Genomic DNA, 16,140 nt, shown 5'->3' on the forward strand with positions numbered 1-16,140 from the left:
CGCAAAGGCCTGTGTTGTGGGTGCTGAGTGGTTGTTCAGTTCAACAACCGCAAGTGGGCTGCGCCACGCCACGTCACACTTTTCGTCCATCCCGGATGCGGTAGTTGGCTGCGAGGTATGTGACAAATGTGCGCACCGGCCTAGCCTCAGCAAACCTCGGCTAACCCCTCGGAACCCCTTGGACTTTTGGAAGTGAACCTGCTGCAACTTAGGTACGTGTCAACGGAAAACGCAGAACGGAAAAATCCATCGCGCGAACACAAACGCAAATGCTAATGCTTCGGCGCTGGTGCAGAATGGAAATGCTAGGGACTCCCTCCTTCCCCCTTCCAGCTCACTGTATTGTGGTGGTGTGTGGATTTTCACGCGTCTGTGCGCAGCCCGCAGATAGAGTCACACCGGCGGCGCCGCCGCCACCACCGTCACCACCCCAGGTTCCTTCGGTGGAAAATTCGTTGCGATCATCGGAGAGCGATAATCGTTGACTCGGATTTTCCATGCTCGAGGCAAATGTACACCGCGGACCGCGTCGGGTATGGCGCCGCGAGGGGTGACTAGTTGCGGTCTGTGAACTTGTCACAATGTGTCCTCCACGCATCCCCTCTTCGTTCCCCTCCCCCTCCGCATGTTTAGGTTCTGGAGCCAAACGCTTGGTTTTGATGAACTATTTTCCTACTACTCCCGGTGTCCAGTCCGGTGGCCGCCCCCAAGTGACGATGTGTATGTGTATGAAGCTAATTATGAGTGAGACCGATGGCCTCTGGAAGCTGCTGCACAGTCTCTTTTTCCACCCCCTCCTCCCACCCACCAGTCCCCGCCACATTCTGGTGTGCAGTGGCATGAAACAAAAGTCACAGTCACCTCCTCATCGTGGCGATGCTTTCCACACGCGAAGAGAATAGATACGGTGGGATGGGGGTGGGTGGGAAGCTGGGGAGAACGAATGTGGGAAGGCGGGCGCCCTCGCCCCTTCGCCAGGCTTCGGTTGGACGCAACTGGCCGCGTCCAAAGCCTCCGAACCGTCGCTCAAATTAAGAGAGTATTATATAAAATGGTTCGGCCACGAAAGTTCTGACTTGATTCCACAGTCGACCGTCGCTGGTGACGGACAGTTTCGGTTTGGGTGTTCGGTTGCAAGTGCTTTTCCTTGGAGTGCACAAACAGAGTTCTGAAAATAAAACAACAACTCGAACTAGAATTGACCCAACAGTGCAACAAAGTGCCTACTGTTGAGGTGGCTCTCGGGTGAGAAGAAGAAAAATCCTGCCGGAAAAATACGATGCAACCGGGCGTGCAGTGATCGTGACACTAAAGTACACCATCGAAAGCCACCACCGTAAAGTTAAGTGGTGGTTAGTGCGAGAACGTGTTGATTGATTTCGCTCCCCGCCGATAGACATTGTGTGTGTGTGTTTTTTTAATCTGCGTGCGTGCAACATCATGTTGAAGGTAAGCCCACCGCAAAACCAAAAAAGGCCAAAAGCATTAAACCACCCCGAAGTACCTTCGCTCCCCCCGCTGTGAAATTGGTGTTCTTCAAAGTGAATTGCAGTTTATTGCCACTCAATTTGAGGCGTTAAAATAGCAAACCAACGACGCAGAGATTATCGCTCCCCCCCAGCGCCAGGACCCTTCCCGTTCCTGTGACTTGAGGCCATTTCGTTTTTTTTTCTGTTCGGGTGAAAATTGCTGATGTTCGCCAGCTTCCAAAGTGCCAACGCATCATCGGTCCTCCCCCGGGTTTCCCAAGTGCAACAGTTATTTTTTGTTTGCTTAAAGCTGACGCCCAAAAGAGTGATGGGTAGAGCAGAATTATTTATTTCGCAATAGAACATACGCGTGTTCATGTTTGAGCGTGTGTGTGTGTGTGTGCATGTTTCAGTGTATTGGAGTGTGTTTCCTATCCGTGTGGGTGTATGAAAACATTTTGTTTTGCGCTCGCCAATGTTTGCTTTGTTCGGGGAAATTTCTCTAATGTGTGGCATCGCGCGTCCGCGTGTGGATTGGAATAAGTTATTTCTATTCGATTCTATTTTCACCCGTACACTTTCCACCGAATGCACATGCACTTTCGGCATTCCAACATCCAGCCCGGGGTTAGCAGCAGAAGGGCAGAATGGAATAAATGGAGCGCAAAATCGATTATTTTTCAATACTACTCCCTTTCCCTCCCTCCATTGCACTTCTCCACCGCTTTTGGTACAGCGATTTTCCGCGTTGTTTGTTGTTCTATTGCGACACCCAATTGTTGTCTCCTCCTAGCTCGCTTTCCCCGGTTCCGTTGCGCCTTTCCTCCGTACGAAACATAAATTGCATTTTGCATCACTTCCGGGTAGGGAAGTGCAATAGAGAGTCGCACAGCATCCAGCAGCAGCAGCAGCACTCGAGAGAATGCACGCACTTTTCCGGTTCTAACGGTGGTTTTTCCAACGAACGCCAATACAAAGCGTTACTTTGGCCGAATGCACACAATCGCAGCGTGGCACAGTTATGCATACAATGCGTACCAGTAATAGAATAAGTGAAATCAATAACCATAGCGATTTCACTCGAACTGTTCAACAGTTGAGTTGAAAGTAAACCAACATACCTGACGCCATTTTCAGCTCCGGATGATCTATATTCTAACGTAAACTATATGGTAGCAGAAGACATTACAACATTTTCGCTAACCATAACGGAACCAAATTCGACAGCCCTGAAAAATGCCGCTGCCAATAGAGAAGCACGTGGCAACACCGTCGGTTTCCGTCCATTTTTTCCCGAAAAATATTGGGTCACTCACGGTGAACCCTTTTCATAGTTAATTACGTGAAACCACATGGCCCCCGTTTTCCAGCGCCCCAAAACTAGCTCCCCCCCCCACCCCTCCATCTCCTCCTCCTTTCGATGCAGAATGGACGTTGTAAATTATGTATTTTCCTGCCCTGTAACCGAACGCCAACGCGGTCGATTGTGTTATGCTTTATTAACCATGCAAAGATACGTTCGCGCGGAACAGCGGCCGGAAAGGATGGGAAGAACCGGGTGGCAGAAGGTGCTGGTCATCATTAATGAGCGAAACAACACGTGTGTGTGTGTGTGTGTCAGAATCTGTGGACGTTTTACATTGATGGTCGGAGCACGTGATTACCGTGACTCCCGAATAGTTCGAGGGCTGCGTGAATTAGTAGAACCTATTCTCTGCTGTGCGCGATGATTTTGATGCAATCATGGTCACGACACTTCCGGCGATTGCAATACTTTTTTTTTTTTTGGTTAATGCCCATTAACGCGGGCTACGTATGAGTTTTCATTTGTAAAACAAACATACCATGGATGAGTGCGGCGGAAAATTGCGGAAAATTACCTTCGATAACCTATTTACGAAACATTGGGCATATGATTTAACCATAAAGTTAGATCAGAACTTAGATCAAAAGAATTCCATTTTGTTGGCCTTTTTAAACTCATTTAATGCATTTTAAGGGATAAAGACAGTTTTCATACCTTTGCTCAGAATCTGGAGAAGATGATTTCTAAAGCAAAGACATTCTACTACAACACAAAGTCACAGTGATGTAAATAAGCAACAAGTATATCATCACCGAATGAATTATGCAAATATTATCATTTGCATCGGATTAAAAGCGCTGCGGTGGAAAAGTTGGCGCGTGCCGTGTACTGCATTTTCCATATCACTTTTCCCGAACGGAACCATTTTGAAACTGTTTTCATGCTCTTGTTTCCAGTCTGCCGGAGTGGTTGCCATGTTGGCGGTGGCTTTGGTGCACTTGGCCACCGGCGAAAACACGGTCAGCTCGGGCAAACTGTTGAGTGGTCCCCCACCACCTCCGCCACCTTCCTCGAGCACGTCGCTTGGAAGTTTGTACCGCAGCGCCCGGGACGACTACAACGCCAGAAGGGCCTGCTCCAACTGTGGTCCCGGGTACGAGCGGGACATGCGCACCTATGGGCGGCGCGGAATCGTCGGATACTACAGCGGCATGGGTCCGATCGAGGACGATCGCAACTGGTACTACCGTCCGGAGGTGTTTGACGATCGGATGCGCGGTGGTGGCGCCGGATATCAGCAGCCATACAATGGTGGTGGCTACCGACAGCCTGCCTACATGATGGGGTAAGTTGTGGCTCAGGAGGACTCGCGGAAACCTCCGGGACCTTACAGATTAACAAACCATTCGTGATTCCTTGAGCAGTTACGAGTACGATCGCTATATGCAACGTCCGGACGATCGCGGATATCCAGGCTATGGCTACCCGGGGATGGGCATGAACGGCGGCGGTGGATTCTACGATCCTGGCAGTAGCCGAATGGGTCAGTATCCGGAGATGATGCGAGGCTACGGCTACCGCGGGAATGGCTACGACAATCTGGATCCACAGTACGAGTACTACATGACGCAACGAGGTGCCGGCGGTATGAGCAGTCGAGGTAAGGAACTACTAGAAATAACAAGTGTCCATTGAGCCACGCTTCAATTGTGCTTCGTTCCACCCTGCAGATCGCTACTACCAACCGCAGGGATATTATGAAGACCGCATGAGCTACGGAGGACAGTACGATCAGAAGAATTTCCGCCCCTGGGATCAAACCTACAGGTACTACCGTCATTACAACTACCCTAACTACTACAACTACTACTACTATTAGCCGCTTTTACCGCAAGAGCTTACTATTCCACGATGGACTGCGCAATGGGAGTCCCAGCTCCTAACGATCTTCTATCTAGCCAGTGACTTTCAATCGGTATAACAGTGCCAGCTCCCATTAGGGGAAAGTCACAATGTACATAGAATTCAAAATTCCATTGCGCATATCCACGATCTCCACAAAGCAAATAGTCAATACATCCCCCGCTTAGAAGAATCCATAATTGCATGCTGCCCAGTATCGGCGATCCGCATGCTATTGCTGATGTCCACTAACGCCTTAAACATCCTAGCATCGTCCTAGGATGTACCCTTTACAAGATGCGCTACTACTTCTGCCGCTAGTACTACCTCCATAACTAATTTAAACCTTGTCACAAGATATACCACCAGTAATGCTTGACCGCTTGCGCTTTATGAGAGTAAATAAATGTGTATGTTGAAATGTAAAAAGAAGCCTGAGCCTGTATGTGTGTGCGTGTGTGTGTGTGTGTGTGTGTGCAAGGGCATCCAAACGGACGGTGCTTATTGCTTCAGAGAATTGAACCTTGATTTCTACGTGAACCAGAGTGAAAAATATTAAATAGCGAGCTTCTGCAAAAACCAAAAATGACATGCACCATGAAAAGCCAGCGATTGAGAAAATCTGATCTGGTGCATTCCGTACCCAATCAAGACCGCCCTCGGCAAACAACTACCGGAAACCGGGTCGGACCATGCAGTTATGGTAATGGCAAGGTAGAGAGAGCACAGGTGATTGTTTTCCACCGGAACGCCCGAGTCCGTGCGGTCGGAAAATGGAGGAGGACCTTGCGTATGCAGATTAATGCATATGACATTATCGGGCAGAGCACACACCACCAGAATACACACTCACGTTTGAAAACCGCATCATAAATCACTCATTCGCCAATAAGGGCTTTTGCTGCACAAGTGTTCCCTTTTGGAATCTCCAACAAACTCCGGATAGTCAGGGAGAGGGCAGGGAAGCAGAAGAATATGTGCATAAGCAGAAGCCTTCGATTGCGAAGGGCGAACGAGAGAACAGGGATAATATTTCCGCTTGTGCAGCGCCTCTGCCAATTCAAAGATTATTGAAATCTTCAAGATTTACGACGCAATTTGCGACAACTTCACCCTTCCATTTCCATGCTGCGGGAGCAATCGAGCCCCCAGCTCCATGGATGTAATTTTTAATGAAAAAGCATAAATCACCTCAACGACATTCCCATATATAGAGTGTGTGTTCGCTTCGATATCATCATATTCCGGTTTGGTAGCTTGTTGTTCAGCTTTTGACAGGAAGCTGTAAATTTGCGCACCGACAAATTCCAGCGAATTTGCTTCCGGATTTGTTCTAAAAAATAGGAAGTATTTAGCAAACAATCTGCCGAATAATAATGGTCGTAATAATCATATTGATGGCGAATTTCCGGCTTTTGCCTTGGAGGACAATTTATGGATATTTGCATGCTGCATACAAAGATAGTTAGATACGTCAATCACATGTTTTAGCGACAATATTGTGTCGAAAAGCAAATGACTTTTCTATTTTATTTTCAATTGAAGTTCTGAATACCTCCAAAGTATGGAGAAGGGTTAGATAGAAACAGAATGTAATCGCAAAAGCACTGCCATATCAATTTCAAACATTTTTTTGAACACAAAATAGTAGTTAGCTAACTTTATTTATTGGACAAAAATGTAAGGGTAGAAGGAAGAACAATCGATTCGGTATAAAAAGCTTCCCATCGCACATCATTAACCATTCGCACCCGCTTTCGCGCCAAAACTAGAATGGCATCCAAAATTGCAACAGAGTAGAGGTAAAAATATAAAAAAAAACTTTTATCTACCAACCATCCGCCCTTTCAACCCCCAGAGGAATATCTGGTTTTGATAATTCTGGACGTGGTTATTATTTTGCAAGTCGTCCCCCGACCTCCTCCTCACCATCATCACCATCAGCACCGTCCCCCTCATCGCCATCATCGTCACCTTCGTACTCCGCACACGCCTCATACCATGTCCAAGCCCAACCGGCTGCCGCCCCATCGGGCTACGGAAGCCCGGGTGGCCACGAGCCGGCTCATCGACCGGTCGGTGGCGGTCATCAGGGTTATCGGCCGGACTACCAGCATCACGGAGGCCCCGATCGGCCCGACTACCAGCCGCCGGCCGACTCCGGCACCAACTGCTGTCGAAACCGATACCCGGAGCAGTCGCCCCATCACCATTCCGGCCACGGTCCATCGGGACCGAGTGCGGCCTCGGGCTACGGAGACGGAGCCGGTGGAAGCCACGGTCGACCGACATCGTCTGCCGGAACGTGGAGCTACGTGAGCAGCGGCCCGACCGGTGTCCAACACCACGCCAGTAGTGCTCAGGTATCGTACGGAGAGCATTCCGGAGGCGGAGGAGGCCCGGGCCAGTATCCCGGTGGAAGTGGTGGTGCGTCCGCACACGAATCATCGTACGGCGGTAACCGAGGGGGCAGCAGCGACCATCGTCGGGAACCGGACAGTCGCCATCAGAGGTAAGTATTCGAACAATGTTTTCAAGGGGTCACAGGTGCGCTAACACCGGGTCATTATCGAGAAATGGGAACGTTCATTGTAAATAATACCATCACGTCAATAGCTAAAGCATCCATTTCATGAGAATCTTGAAGGGTCTCAAAGGGGTTAGTAGATCTCATTACATGTTATTGCATTCTCAACTGATAGTAAAGTAAACATGCAACTGGAAAACTCATGTTCAATCATTCTAAAAAGGAGCTTGAAGCAGCATCAATCTAAAGTATACATTCCAATACAAATTCCAATGCCTTAACTTGTTTTAACGTCGTCATTTCTGATGATTATACTTATCCATGCATGAGTTATGGTACTTTGATTTTTGTCAGAAGAATTTATTGCATAGGCGAGTATAAAAATAAAAAACGTGAGAAAAGTACTACAGTACTTCCAATTTTTCAGAGCTAGAAAAACAACATTGAACCAGTACATGTTTTCCAACTCTCACAAAATCCCTGTTCCCAAAAATTTAATCGAAACACACAAAAAGGTAAATTGAGTATACTCCAAAAAATGGGGAAAACAAACTTTCAACTCCATCATCTCCCCTTCACCTTCCGCCTTCGGTTGCATTTTTAACTTTACAGCACGAACAGACACACGAACATAAACATACTGCACACTAAACGGAAACGGAGTAACCCAAATCACAAACCGAACTTGCAAACCAAAAGGGGAAAAGCGAGCGCTAAAGTGCTTTTCATTCCTTTTTCGCACCCCCCGAAAAAAAAAAACTGCACAACATGCAACAACAAAAAAGTAGATTTATGCTGCAGCGTCAAAGCACTTGCACCCCCGGAGAAGCACACACCGACACATGTGAAGGAATATTTTCCGGCGAGTAAAAGGATAATGAGAAAATGTGCACACGTTGCAATGGTGGTACGTGGAAGCCCACGGATTCGATTCTTTCCACGAGTGAGAAAAAGGCCAGCGAGTGTGTGTGTGAGCGTGATGCTGACGCTGCAATTGCCTCGGCTGGGCGCCTACTTTGTGCTACTACCAAATGTTTCATATTGCTACGGGAATGCTGTGTTTGCGAGAAAGGTGAATTTATAGTCACATCCTGCACCAAAGCCCGAAACTATCCGTTTAAAATATAACTGTACATTTTTTTATTCGTTTCGTTTTCCGACAATACACTTCTACAGATCGATAGATCTGGTGCTAGCGAAGGTGTCCTAATAGGGATTTGTACATTCACTTTTACTTCGACTCGATTTGTCTATTTACTTGTGATGCTGGGATAAACATAGTAATTTGTCTTCCAAACATGTATACTGCGTTGTTCCTGCCACCAACCAGCTAAATCCGTTGCGAAGCGAAGAAAACCAGCTAAGGAAAACGGAAACGAACGACATCAGGCCATTGTGATTTATTTGGTAAATAGTATCAGAAGCACCGGTAGTACTGTTTCACTTCTCGACCGAACCAGGTTCCCCCCTTGTTGACCGACGGACAGATTATTCTCGTTCAATCCGGAAAGGATTACTCCGTTCTTATACCTGTGTTCCCAAGTGTCACCCAGCTTTGGAGCATGTAACTTGTCATGGTTCGTTACGCTACTAGTTCCATAAGAACACCGTGTTCCTCTGCCTTACGCACTCTCTTATGAATGGTAATGCGCCATGCAACCCCCTGCTTCGTACCTTTAAATATCACTTTCCCCCCTCCCCGACCTTCTCTAGGACTCTAGCAACTTTGTTTTCTTTTCCTACCCACTCTCCAATTGTTTCCTGATACGTCTGGGCTGCTTCGGGCTAGGGAAAGTGTAAGCTTTTTGTAGCATACAAGCAAGAAGCAGCATGTAAATCTGTTAGTGTGTTGAGCTGCAACTCAATCCTACCGGGATTGAGTGTGAAAATGCAGGGTCCTATAGCTAGAGCGCTTGCAGCATACCGTGCTCGGAAACCAAGCAACGACAAATGGTCAGGACATGCCCACTCGTTATGGTTGTGTGCTACCCCAGTTCCGTTCATCTTTTTCGCCCATCCTGCTCGATTTGTGTCAACCCAACCGGGAGGGAAGGGAGCACGAGAGGTCTCCAAAGCAATTTTGTTTACCAAAGTGCTTGGTGGAAGATTGGACCCGGAGAGCCATGATATACGTACGCGTGCAGCAATGTAGCAGCCACGAAACCAGCTCAGGATCCCTATCACTCACATATATTCTCGCCACCAACCAACGGGACGCGTCGTCGGCGATTTACATGTGATGGCAAAAGTGTGGCACGGAAAACACGTTGCAAAAGTTAAATTGCTATCGAAGCACCAGGGACCCAGGGGAAAGTTTTCGTTTCCATATTTCGATTTCCGATTCGTGTTAGCAGTTCATCGCAGGCGGAACCCACCAGTCAAATCCACAAAATCCGCCGGATGCTTCCTACGCTACTTCTTATCTCATACTTTAAATAAAGCTCGCTGGCTTACAGCTGTGGACGGGTCAGCTTCCTTGAAGAAATACTAAAAAAATACAAAGAAAAAGCACAGGGAGAAAGTTTATTGAAAACAAAATCCCCAGCGATATAGACCCGCCGGTTGGGGATTGTGTTGTCGCTGGGAAAATTGTTTCGCAACTATCGATCCGTTTGATTCCGGTTTACAGTGAAGAATGGGTTGAAAATCCTGTCCCTTCGTTGGAAGCTTGCTAGCGATGAAGAATCCCATCACTCGACGACATGAAAGTAAAAGGCGATGTGTGCAATCGTTTGTAAAGAATCGAATTTCGCTTTCAAACTTATTCAATCGATTGCCGATCCATCCTTCATCGAAAATTCTTCTCACACAGGCAACGGTTTCAAAAGAGGGTCGCATCGGTGGTGTTGCAAAGCTTTGTGGAATTAATTTCATACGATGTCAGCATGATGGTATTTGGTTGCCTCAGGATTCGGTTATCAGGTCCTGAACCCCGGTTTCAGCGTTTGCTGCCGTTGAGTGGGGTTTTTTTTATAGCACCATAAATCTCGAGCTAGTTCGATGTTATCCGAATGCTCGTTCCGCCCAGCGGCACAAAAAGAGCCATTTTAATTTGAACCTACTGATGGAGAAAAAGCAATGCGTGTCCATCGAGTTGGTGGTTATTTAGTTTCGGATTTCACCGACGTATCGATTCGCAGCAAACCGGATACTATCTTCGGTGGATCCTGGTTTTTCTGTTTGTCATTTTGCGCTTAAAGCTTTAGTAGATTTTTGTCTCGTCCACGTGAGCACGCCCCAAATTCCTAACCATTAAAAGCAGAGCTTTGTTACTCTCTCCCCTGCTAGCACTGCCTATGGTGGACGTCCGAGGCCATCATCGGCGATAGGTGACACGAGCTACCTGATGGACCGGGCCGATGGCAGCGACGACGCCAATCGGGTGCCCACGGACCCGGCCCACAAACCGACCGACAACGACAACGACGATGACACCGCCATCCGTGCCAAACCGGAATCGAACGCTCCGAAAAACGCCCACACTGAGCCGGAGCAGCCTAGCTCGACTAATAATGCCGGCTCCGAATCGAGCGCACAAAACATCGATCGCAGTGCATAAGTCTCTTCCTGCAGCTGCAAACTGGACAAACGGCAACCGGTGATCCCAGCAGAAGAACGGACGCGAACACGGATTAAACGGCTTCAAACGCTATGTATGGCCTCGACGCTCGGACCAAGAACCAACCCGATAGAAGCGGAAGCATCGAAACTCTCAGGCTCTCCGCGCGGACACTAGCGAAAAAAAAGCGCACATGTGTCGCAGTTTCCGGAGTGGTAACAACACATTCGAGTCAACCTTCCTTCCCTCCAGTATTAGTACAGTAAGCAGTAACTAATTTATAATTCGTAAATAAAAGTTTTAAACAAAGCTCTCTAACACGTAGTTGGTTTGTTTTGCGCTGCTACTGTGCGGATCCAGTCTGCTTATAGTTTACAGGGCCGAGCGGACACACTCCCGTCGTGGGGAAGATGTGCCCACACTGGTCGTTCACCACACGCCAAATCGTGTATCCGAAACGGTCGCGGATGCGATTATCACTCACGATATTTTCATAATCGTAACCAAGGTTACCGTCGCGGTAGTGCATCAACAATCCTTCACTTTCTGGAACGGGGTACTCGCGGGTATCTGCGGCGATACGGACGTTGGGAGAAAGTTATCATTTGATGTCTGACGTGCGCAACAACTTACGGGCTACAAGTTTGAGATGCGTACCTCGGACCGCCGTCCACACCTGATGGTTGCCTGCCTCCAGCACGTTCCGACCCTTCAGCACATACTTGCTGCGATTGTGGTGCAGCAGGGGGTTTTTCGTCCGCACATTGCGCACTTCGGTGTAGAGGTAGGTATTGTTTGCCCACGCCGGTACACGAGAGAAGTCCGGGGGGTAGATATCGTAGAAAAACACACCTTGAAAGTTGAACGAGTGTACGTCGTACCGGTCGTTTGCTTGCAGGTACTCGAGCAGCGTTTCTTCATCGCCGGCCGGGAACAGCAGCTCATCGAAGTCGACAATCGCACTGTACTGGAAGCCACCGGCCACCGTGGAGCGGTAGAGGCAATCGTTCAGCGCCACAAAGATGCCTTCATACCGCAGTTCGCTCTCGAACGCGTATCCTGTCGGATAGTTTCGAGTTGGGTGGAAGATGGAACTGGTGTTGAGCTTCCGCTTGAACGATTCGTTTTGGGCACCACCGCACGTGATGGAAACGGATTTTACTTGCCTTCAAAATGCCAATCCAACACCTCGACCAACCCGCTGGCCTCGTAATGCCGGAGTACCTCATTCACCTCTGCCGTGGCCGACTTGTTGTACACGTAGAACCGTTCGGCACCATTCAGTTTGTAGTATTCGAAAAATTCCACCACTCGCAGCGCGTTGGAAAAATCATGATGCAGTGGACCGACACACACGGCCAGCGACCGGGGGGGAGCTGCGCGATGCAGCATATCCGTTCCCGTGGGGTACCTTTGTGACGTGGCGAGCGGGTAGGTTGAATGAAAGATAACGGAATGAGGTGCTGGAATTGTGTATCACCTCTTTGTTGTCCCTCCAACACTCACTTGATGCGAACGAACGTGGTGGCTTCACGCATGCTAGGCTCATCGTGATAGCTTAAAGCTACCTCATCCGGCAACCGGGCGGTACGCTTGCTGACATTTCCGGCCAATTTACATATCACATATGTAGCGGCAAACTCCATGTTCCAGTGCTCGTGTATCGCCTCCACCTCGTCCGCCCGATGCTGCGCGGTAAAGGTGTTATCGGACCTACCGGGGGAGAGAGAGCCTTATCAGGCCGAAAACGGTGTCGGATATGCTAACTCTCCGTGCCCTTTTACGCTACCTTCGCCACTCCGGCAGGTGGCTGGCGATAAGGGCGCACACTTGGGAAACTTACCTAAAGTTGCAAAAGACATCCGATTTTCGTACCTTGTACGGTAATATCGCAAATATACGAACACTACCGAACGGAAGGAAGCCATCGGGAACAACGTACGATTCTAAAACGAACAACGTTTTTCCTTTTTTTTACTTTCACCGTTTAGTAAAACAAGCATGTAGCCTCCGTGGAACCGTGGTGGGGTACTCACCAACAATCTCCAGCCGGGGATCAAAGTAGGCGGAATATATCTTAAATTTCTTTTCCGGATCACCTATCGGTAACCATCGGTCGTTCCAACCCGCTCCGTTCTCCTTTTGCGCCCAGCTTTCGTTTCCAAACACCAGCGAAACGGATCGTTGATACAGCGGCAGTGTTTCGTGTATGTATTTTTGCTGCGAAACGGAACAAGGCTGGGTGTATAGATACGGTTTTAATTTCCAACATGCCAGCGCTTGTGGGCGGGGGGGATTTTTTATAACAACCCGGAGCGGCAATGAGTTGGCTCGTTGCCGTACTTACAAATAGAACCCTTCGGTAGAAGAGCACGCCGAGCGTTGCCAGGAGCAACAGCGAGAGGATGCCATATTTTCGCGTAAACCGGTTCGAAACTAATGAGTGCACAAAGATCACCGGCTTGGAACGTGATTTTATCGACACGTATGACACATCCCGTGCCATTTCGGACCCCTGCTGCTTGCGCAGAGACGATACTATGCTTACTGCCGATACGGTCCATTCTTTGCTTTATCGGGGCGCGTTCGATGAGCCACAACCACGACGATAACAGTCAGACACATATCGGTGATTCCGCCCGCCCGTCCGTGCGTATATGACTTCACACACATTTTACCTAACCTTTTGATAAGCGAACCGAAGGGCGATAGTATGGATAGGACGCGAAGGACTGAATGCAGTGAATACAATCGCGTCTAGGTGTTCCGCCGGATAATGACACACACGGGTTGATGTGATCGATATCGCCATGAACTAACCCAGTGTTCGGCAAAGCTCACACCAGAGGTTCAAAGGTTAGGAACAACATTTTCGCAAATCATTTCTCAATCGATTGCAGCGAAAAATCACGATTACAATTTTGAGGTAGTGATGTTAAAATTGGCGCTTGGTGATAAAACCATTTTCATACCACGGATGGATGCTACAGCGAAGGTCGTAGTAATTTAAGGTTTAATTTTCCCCCCGTTTCCGTTTTACTAATGACGGTAGTCAAGCAACTTTGACGACCACTGGACTAAGCAGAGTAATTACTATATGGAGCCAAACAAATTGTGTGTGACTAATATAGATTTCGATCCAATGTCTGGCACAGGACAGAGATGTCAGTAGAGAGGCGAAGGTACCGTTTTCAAGCGTCACGAATAAAAGTCTGACGATGGTAGATCGTGAATGCCGCATGTTCATGATGCTAGTGATGTTGGTGCTTACGCTAGCGCCACCGTCGGTTCGCGGTATCGATATCGGTGGGCTCGTGAAGGTGACGACGATAAGCGCACGTGCGATTTTACTTCTGAAGTGTAATGGTAAACATTTATTTCTCCCTATCTTCGCCCCCTCAGCAACTTACCGACTACTTGCAGCGATTGTTCAACGCGACCGCGTTCCCGTTGGTGCGCCGATTCGAGCGACCAACCGAAAACCCGTTGGCCGAATGGATTTAGAAGCGGCGCACACACACGAGCAGGAGGCATCCGCACGGCCGAAGGACTTTGCGAATTTGCGGATGAGATGATTTGGGTTGGAAGTGGATTGATGTTGCAGCAGCCAGCATCCCCGTCAACACAACGAAATACCGCGGTGTCGTTCGATATGCGGCAGAATGTGACCCAGATTGCTGAGAGAGTGCTTCAGATAGCGTTCCATCGTATACCGTAATATGGAACCGATGGTGTTCTGTGAAAAGGGAAGGAAAATTCATAAATGTATCTTCGACTTGTGGTAGACCACAAAACCGAGTTCCTACAGCGCTATCCTCACAGGATTATGTTTAACGGCATTTAAGAGTTCGTTATTACTCCCCGAATCTCAGTGTAGTTCGTAAATCGTAAATTGACGACTATTCGACGTCATCCATTACAGTTTCTCCATAAAATGCAGACGTTAGTTCAATCGTTTTTTGATCAAGTTCCAGAATGGAATGAAAGTGCAAAGTGCAGCAGAATACAGCCCGAAAGATAATCATATCCACCAGGAACTGGGCCCCCTCTTCACTAACTAGATCTCCCACGAATTCCCTCCCTCCCGAAAATGGATGATAATCACCTGGAATAAAATTGATTTATGTTGGAAAAAAATCTGCACACTCAGACTGGAGCCGCCGGTTGGGTGGCACTCGTCGCTGCACTGCTGCACTTCGGTGGTTCCGGGTGCCGCACCGGGGGAATATCCTTCGGTTCCATTAGCAACCGATGGAAATTTGGCTTCCGTCGTGGATGTTTTCGTGGACACTCGGTTCGTAAATTGCCTTCTGCACTCAGGTGGATTATGATGATCATCTCGCCCGGGGAAGCCAGCACTGGCGAAGCGTAACAAAATGCGCAATTTTAGACCTTCCAGGTTACCACCGTCCGCCGACTCCAGTGCGATGTACTCCCCTGGATGATACTCCGCCACGGTCAGCACGAGGATATGTGGCTCTGAAAGAACAATATTTCATCGCTACACTTTGACCAACTTTCCAAGCTGTACGTTTACTTCTTCAGTGTTACCAACCAATTACGACCTTGTACGTTTTTCCCGCTCCCATTGGCCTGTGGTCCGTGGCGACGAAGGTGACAAATTTCATCCACTATCCCCGCGCGGAGCGACGGAAAGCCCGCAGAAATCAATATAAATGTAAAACACCAACACACCACGGACAAACTCTGCCGCACGCACCGTTCGTTACCTTATTTGCCAGAGGAACTTGTGTAATGAAATCGTACAGCGTGGAGTGTTGAATTGCTGGATAGTGTTGACAACGTTGTACAACATAGAACCCTCGACCATGCCGTGCGCTGAAGTGGTACAGTGCGACCAACAACGGCGCCAGGAGAATAAACAATCGGAACTTCATTGCAAAATGGCACACGGAATGGTAAATTATGAATTTGTAATTCTATATGGCGGCTTGGTCGCATGAATATATATATTCAACTTGAACCACCAACGGTAAACTTTGTGTGGCCAACACACCAGCAGACTGACTTCTGGCGTACGAGAACGGTACGGTTTCTTCGGTTTGCAGTAGCGGTCCACCAGCAGGAAGCCTTCTAAACGCTTGTACGATCGATTTTAGCACTTGGAAATATGGAAAACTTTGTGACCGAACACCCCCCGTGACTTATTTTGCCCTTCATGCACATTCCTCCCATGCCGTAATTCAAGTTAGTTTGTGGGAAATATTTATTGAGGAAAAAAAAAAGATTTCCGGAACCAAGATGGGAAGCCGATGATAATTTATTCCTCCCATTCGTTGAACTTTTCGTGGTTTTTGAAAGTGCATTCCCGCATCTAGGAAAAAACAAATCACTTCTTGATGCTGCTGCCACACGA

General features: G+C 48.2%; 2 protein-coding genes across 3 annotated transcripts; one reads left to right on the forward strand and one right to left on the reverse strand.

Moving 5' to 3' along the window:
* The first annotated feature begins 3,749 nt into the window (after positions 1-3,749).
* LOC131294803 (hornerin) lies at positions 3,750-10,763 on the forward strand. Its single transcript, XM_058322848.1, has 5 exons — positions 3,750-4,120; positions 4,200-4,435; positions 4,506-4,602; positions 6,536-7,189; positions 10,493-10,763. The coding sequence occupies exons 1-5, from the start codon at positions 3,750-3,752 to the stop codon at positions 10,761-10,763; spliced, it is 1,629 nt and encodes a 542-aa protein (XP_058178831.1).
* A 258-nt stretch (positions 10,764-11,021) lies between these two features.
* LOC131284443 (uncharacterized) lies at positions 11,022-13,277 on the reverse strand. 2 transcript variants are annotated; one of them, XM_058313312.1, is made up of 7 exons: positions 13,111-13,277; positions 12,800-12,983; positions 12,607-12,709; positions 12,270-12,476; positions 11,930-12,174; positions 11,421-11,822; positions 11,022-11,333 (listed from the first exon to the last, which is right to left on the reverse strand). In XM_058313312.1, exons 1-7 carry the CDS (start codon positions 13,267-13,269, stop codon positions 11,107-11,109), a joined length of 1,527 nt encoding a protein of 508 aa, XP_058169295.1. In that variant the 5' UTR covers positions 13,270-13,277; the 3' UTR covers positions 11,022-11,106. The 2 variants fall into 2 exon arrangements, with proteins under 2 accessions (XP_058169295.1, XP_058169288.1); XM_058313305.1 differs by having other exon boundaries at positions 12,800-13,001.
* Between the last annotated feature and the right edge of the window lie 2,863 nt (positions 13,278-16,140).

The sequence above is a fragment of the Anopheles ziemanni genome, chromosome 2 (assembly GCF_943734765.1).
Source record: "Anopheles ziemanni chromosome 2, idAnoZiCoDA_A2_x.2, whole genome shotgun sequence".
NCBI lineage: Eukaryota > Metazoa > Arthropoda > Insecta > Diptera > Culicidae > Anopheles > Anopheles ziemanni.

What these genes read in the sequence shown, in the direction of transcription:
- LOC131284443 (XM_058313305.1), bottom strand. Translation starts at nt 13,269, where the DNA reads ATGGCACGGGATGTGTCATACGTGTCGATAAAATCACGTTCCAAGCCG. An exon ending in TCTACCGAAGGGTTCTATTT is followed by an intron (nt 13,002 to 13,110) that starts GTAAGTACGGCA and finishes CTATACACCCAG; the next exon opens with CCTTGTTCCGTTTCGCAGCA. An exon ending in ACCACGTTCGTTCGCATCAA is followed by an intron (nt 12,175 to 12,269) that starts GTGAGTGTTGGA and finishes CACGTCACAAAG; the next exon opens with GTACCCCACGGGAACGGATA.
- LOC131294803 (XM_058322848.1), top strand. Translation starts at nt 3,750, where the DNA reads ATGTTGGCGGTGGCTTTGGTGCACTTGGCCACCGGCGAAAACACGGTC. An exon ending in CAGCCTGCCTACATGATGGG is followed by an intron (nt 4,121 to 4,199) that starts GTAAGTTGTGGC and finishes TTCCTTGAGCAG; the next exon opens with TTACGAGTACGATCGCTATA. An exon ending in CGGCGGTATGAGCAGTCGAG is followed by an intron (nt 4,436 to 4,505) that starts GTAAGGAACTAC and finishes TCCACCCTGCAG; the next exon opens with ATCGCTACTACCAACCGCAG.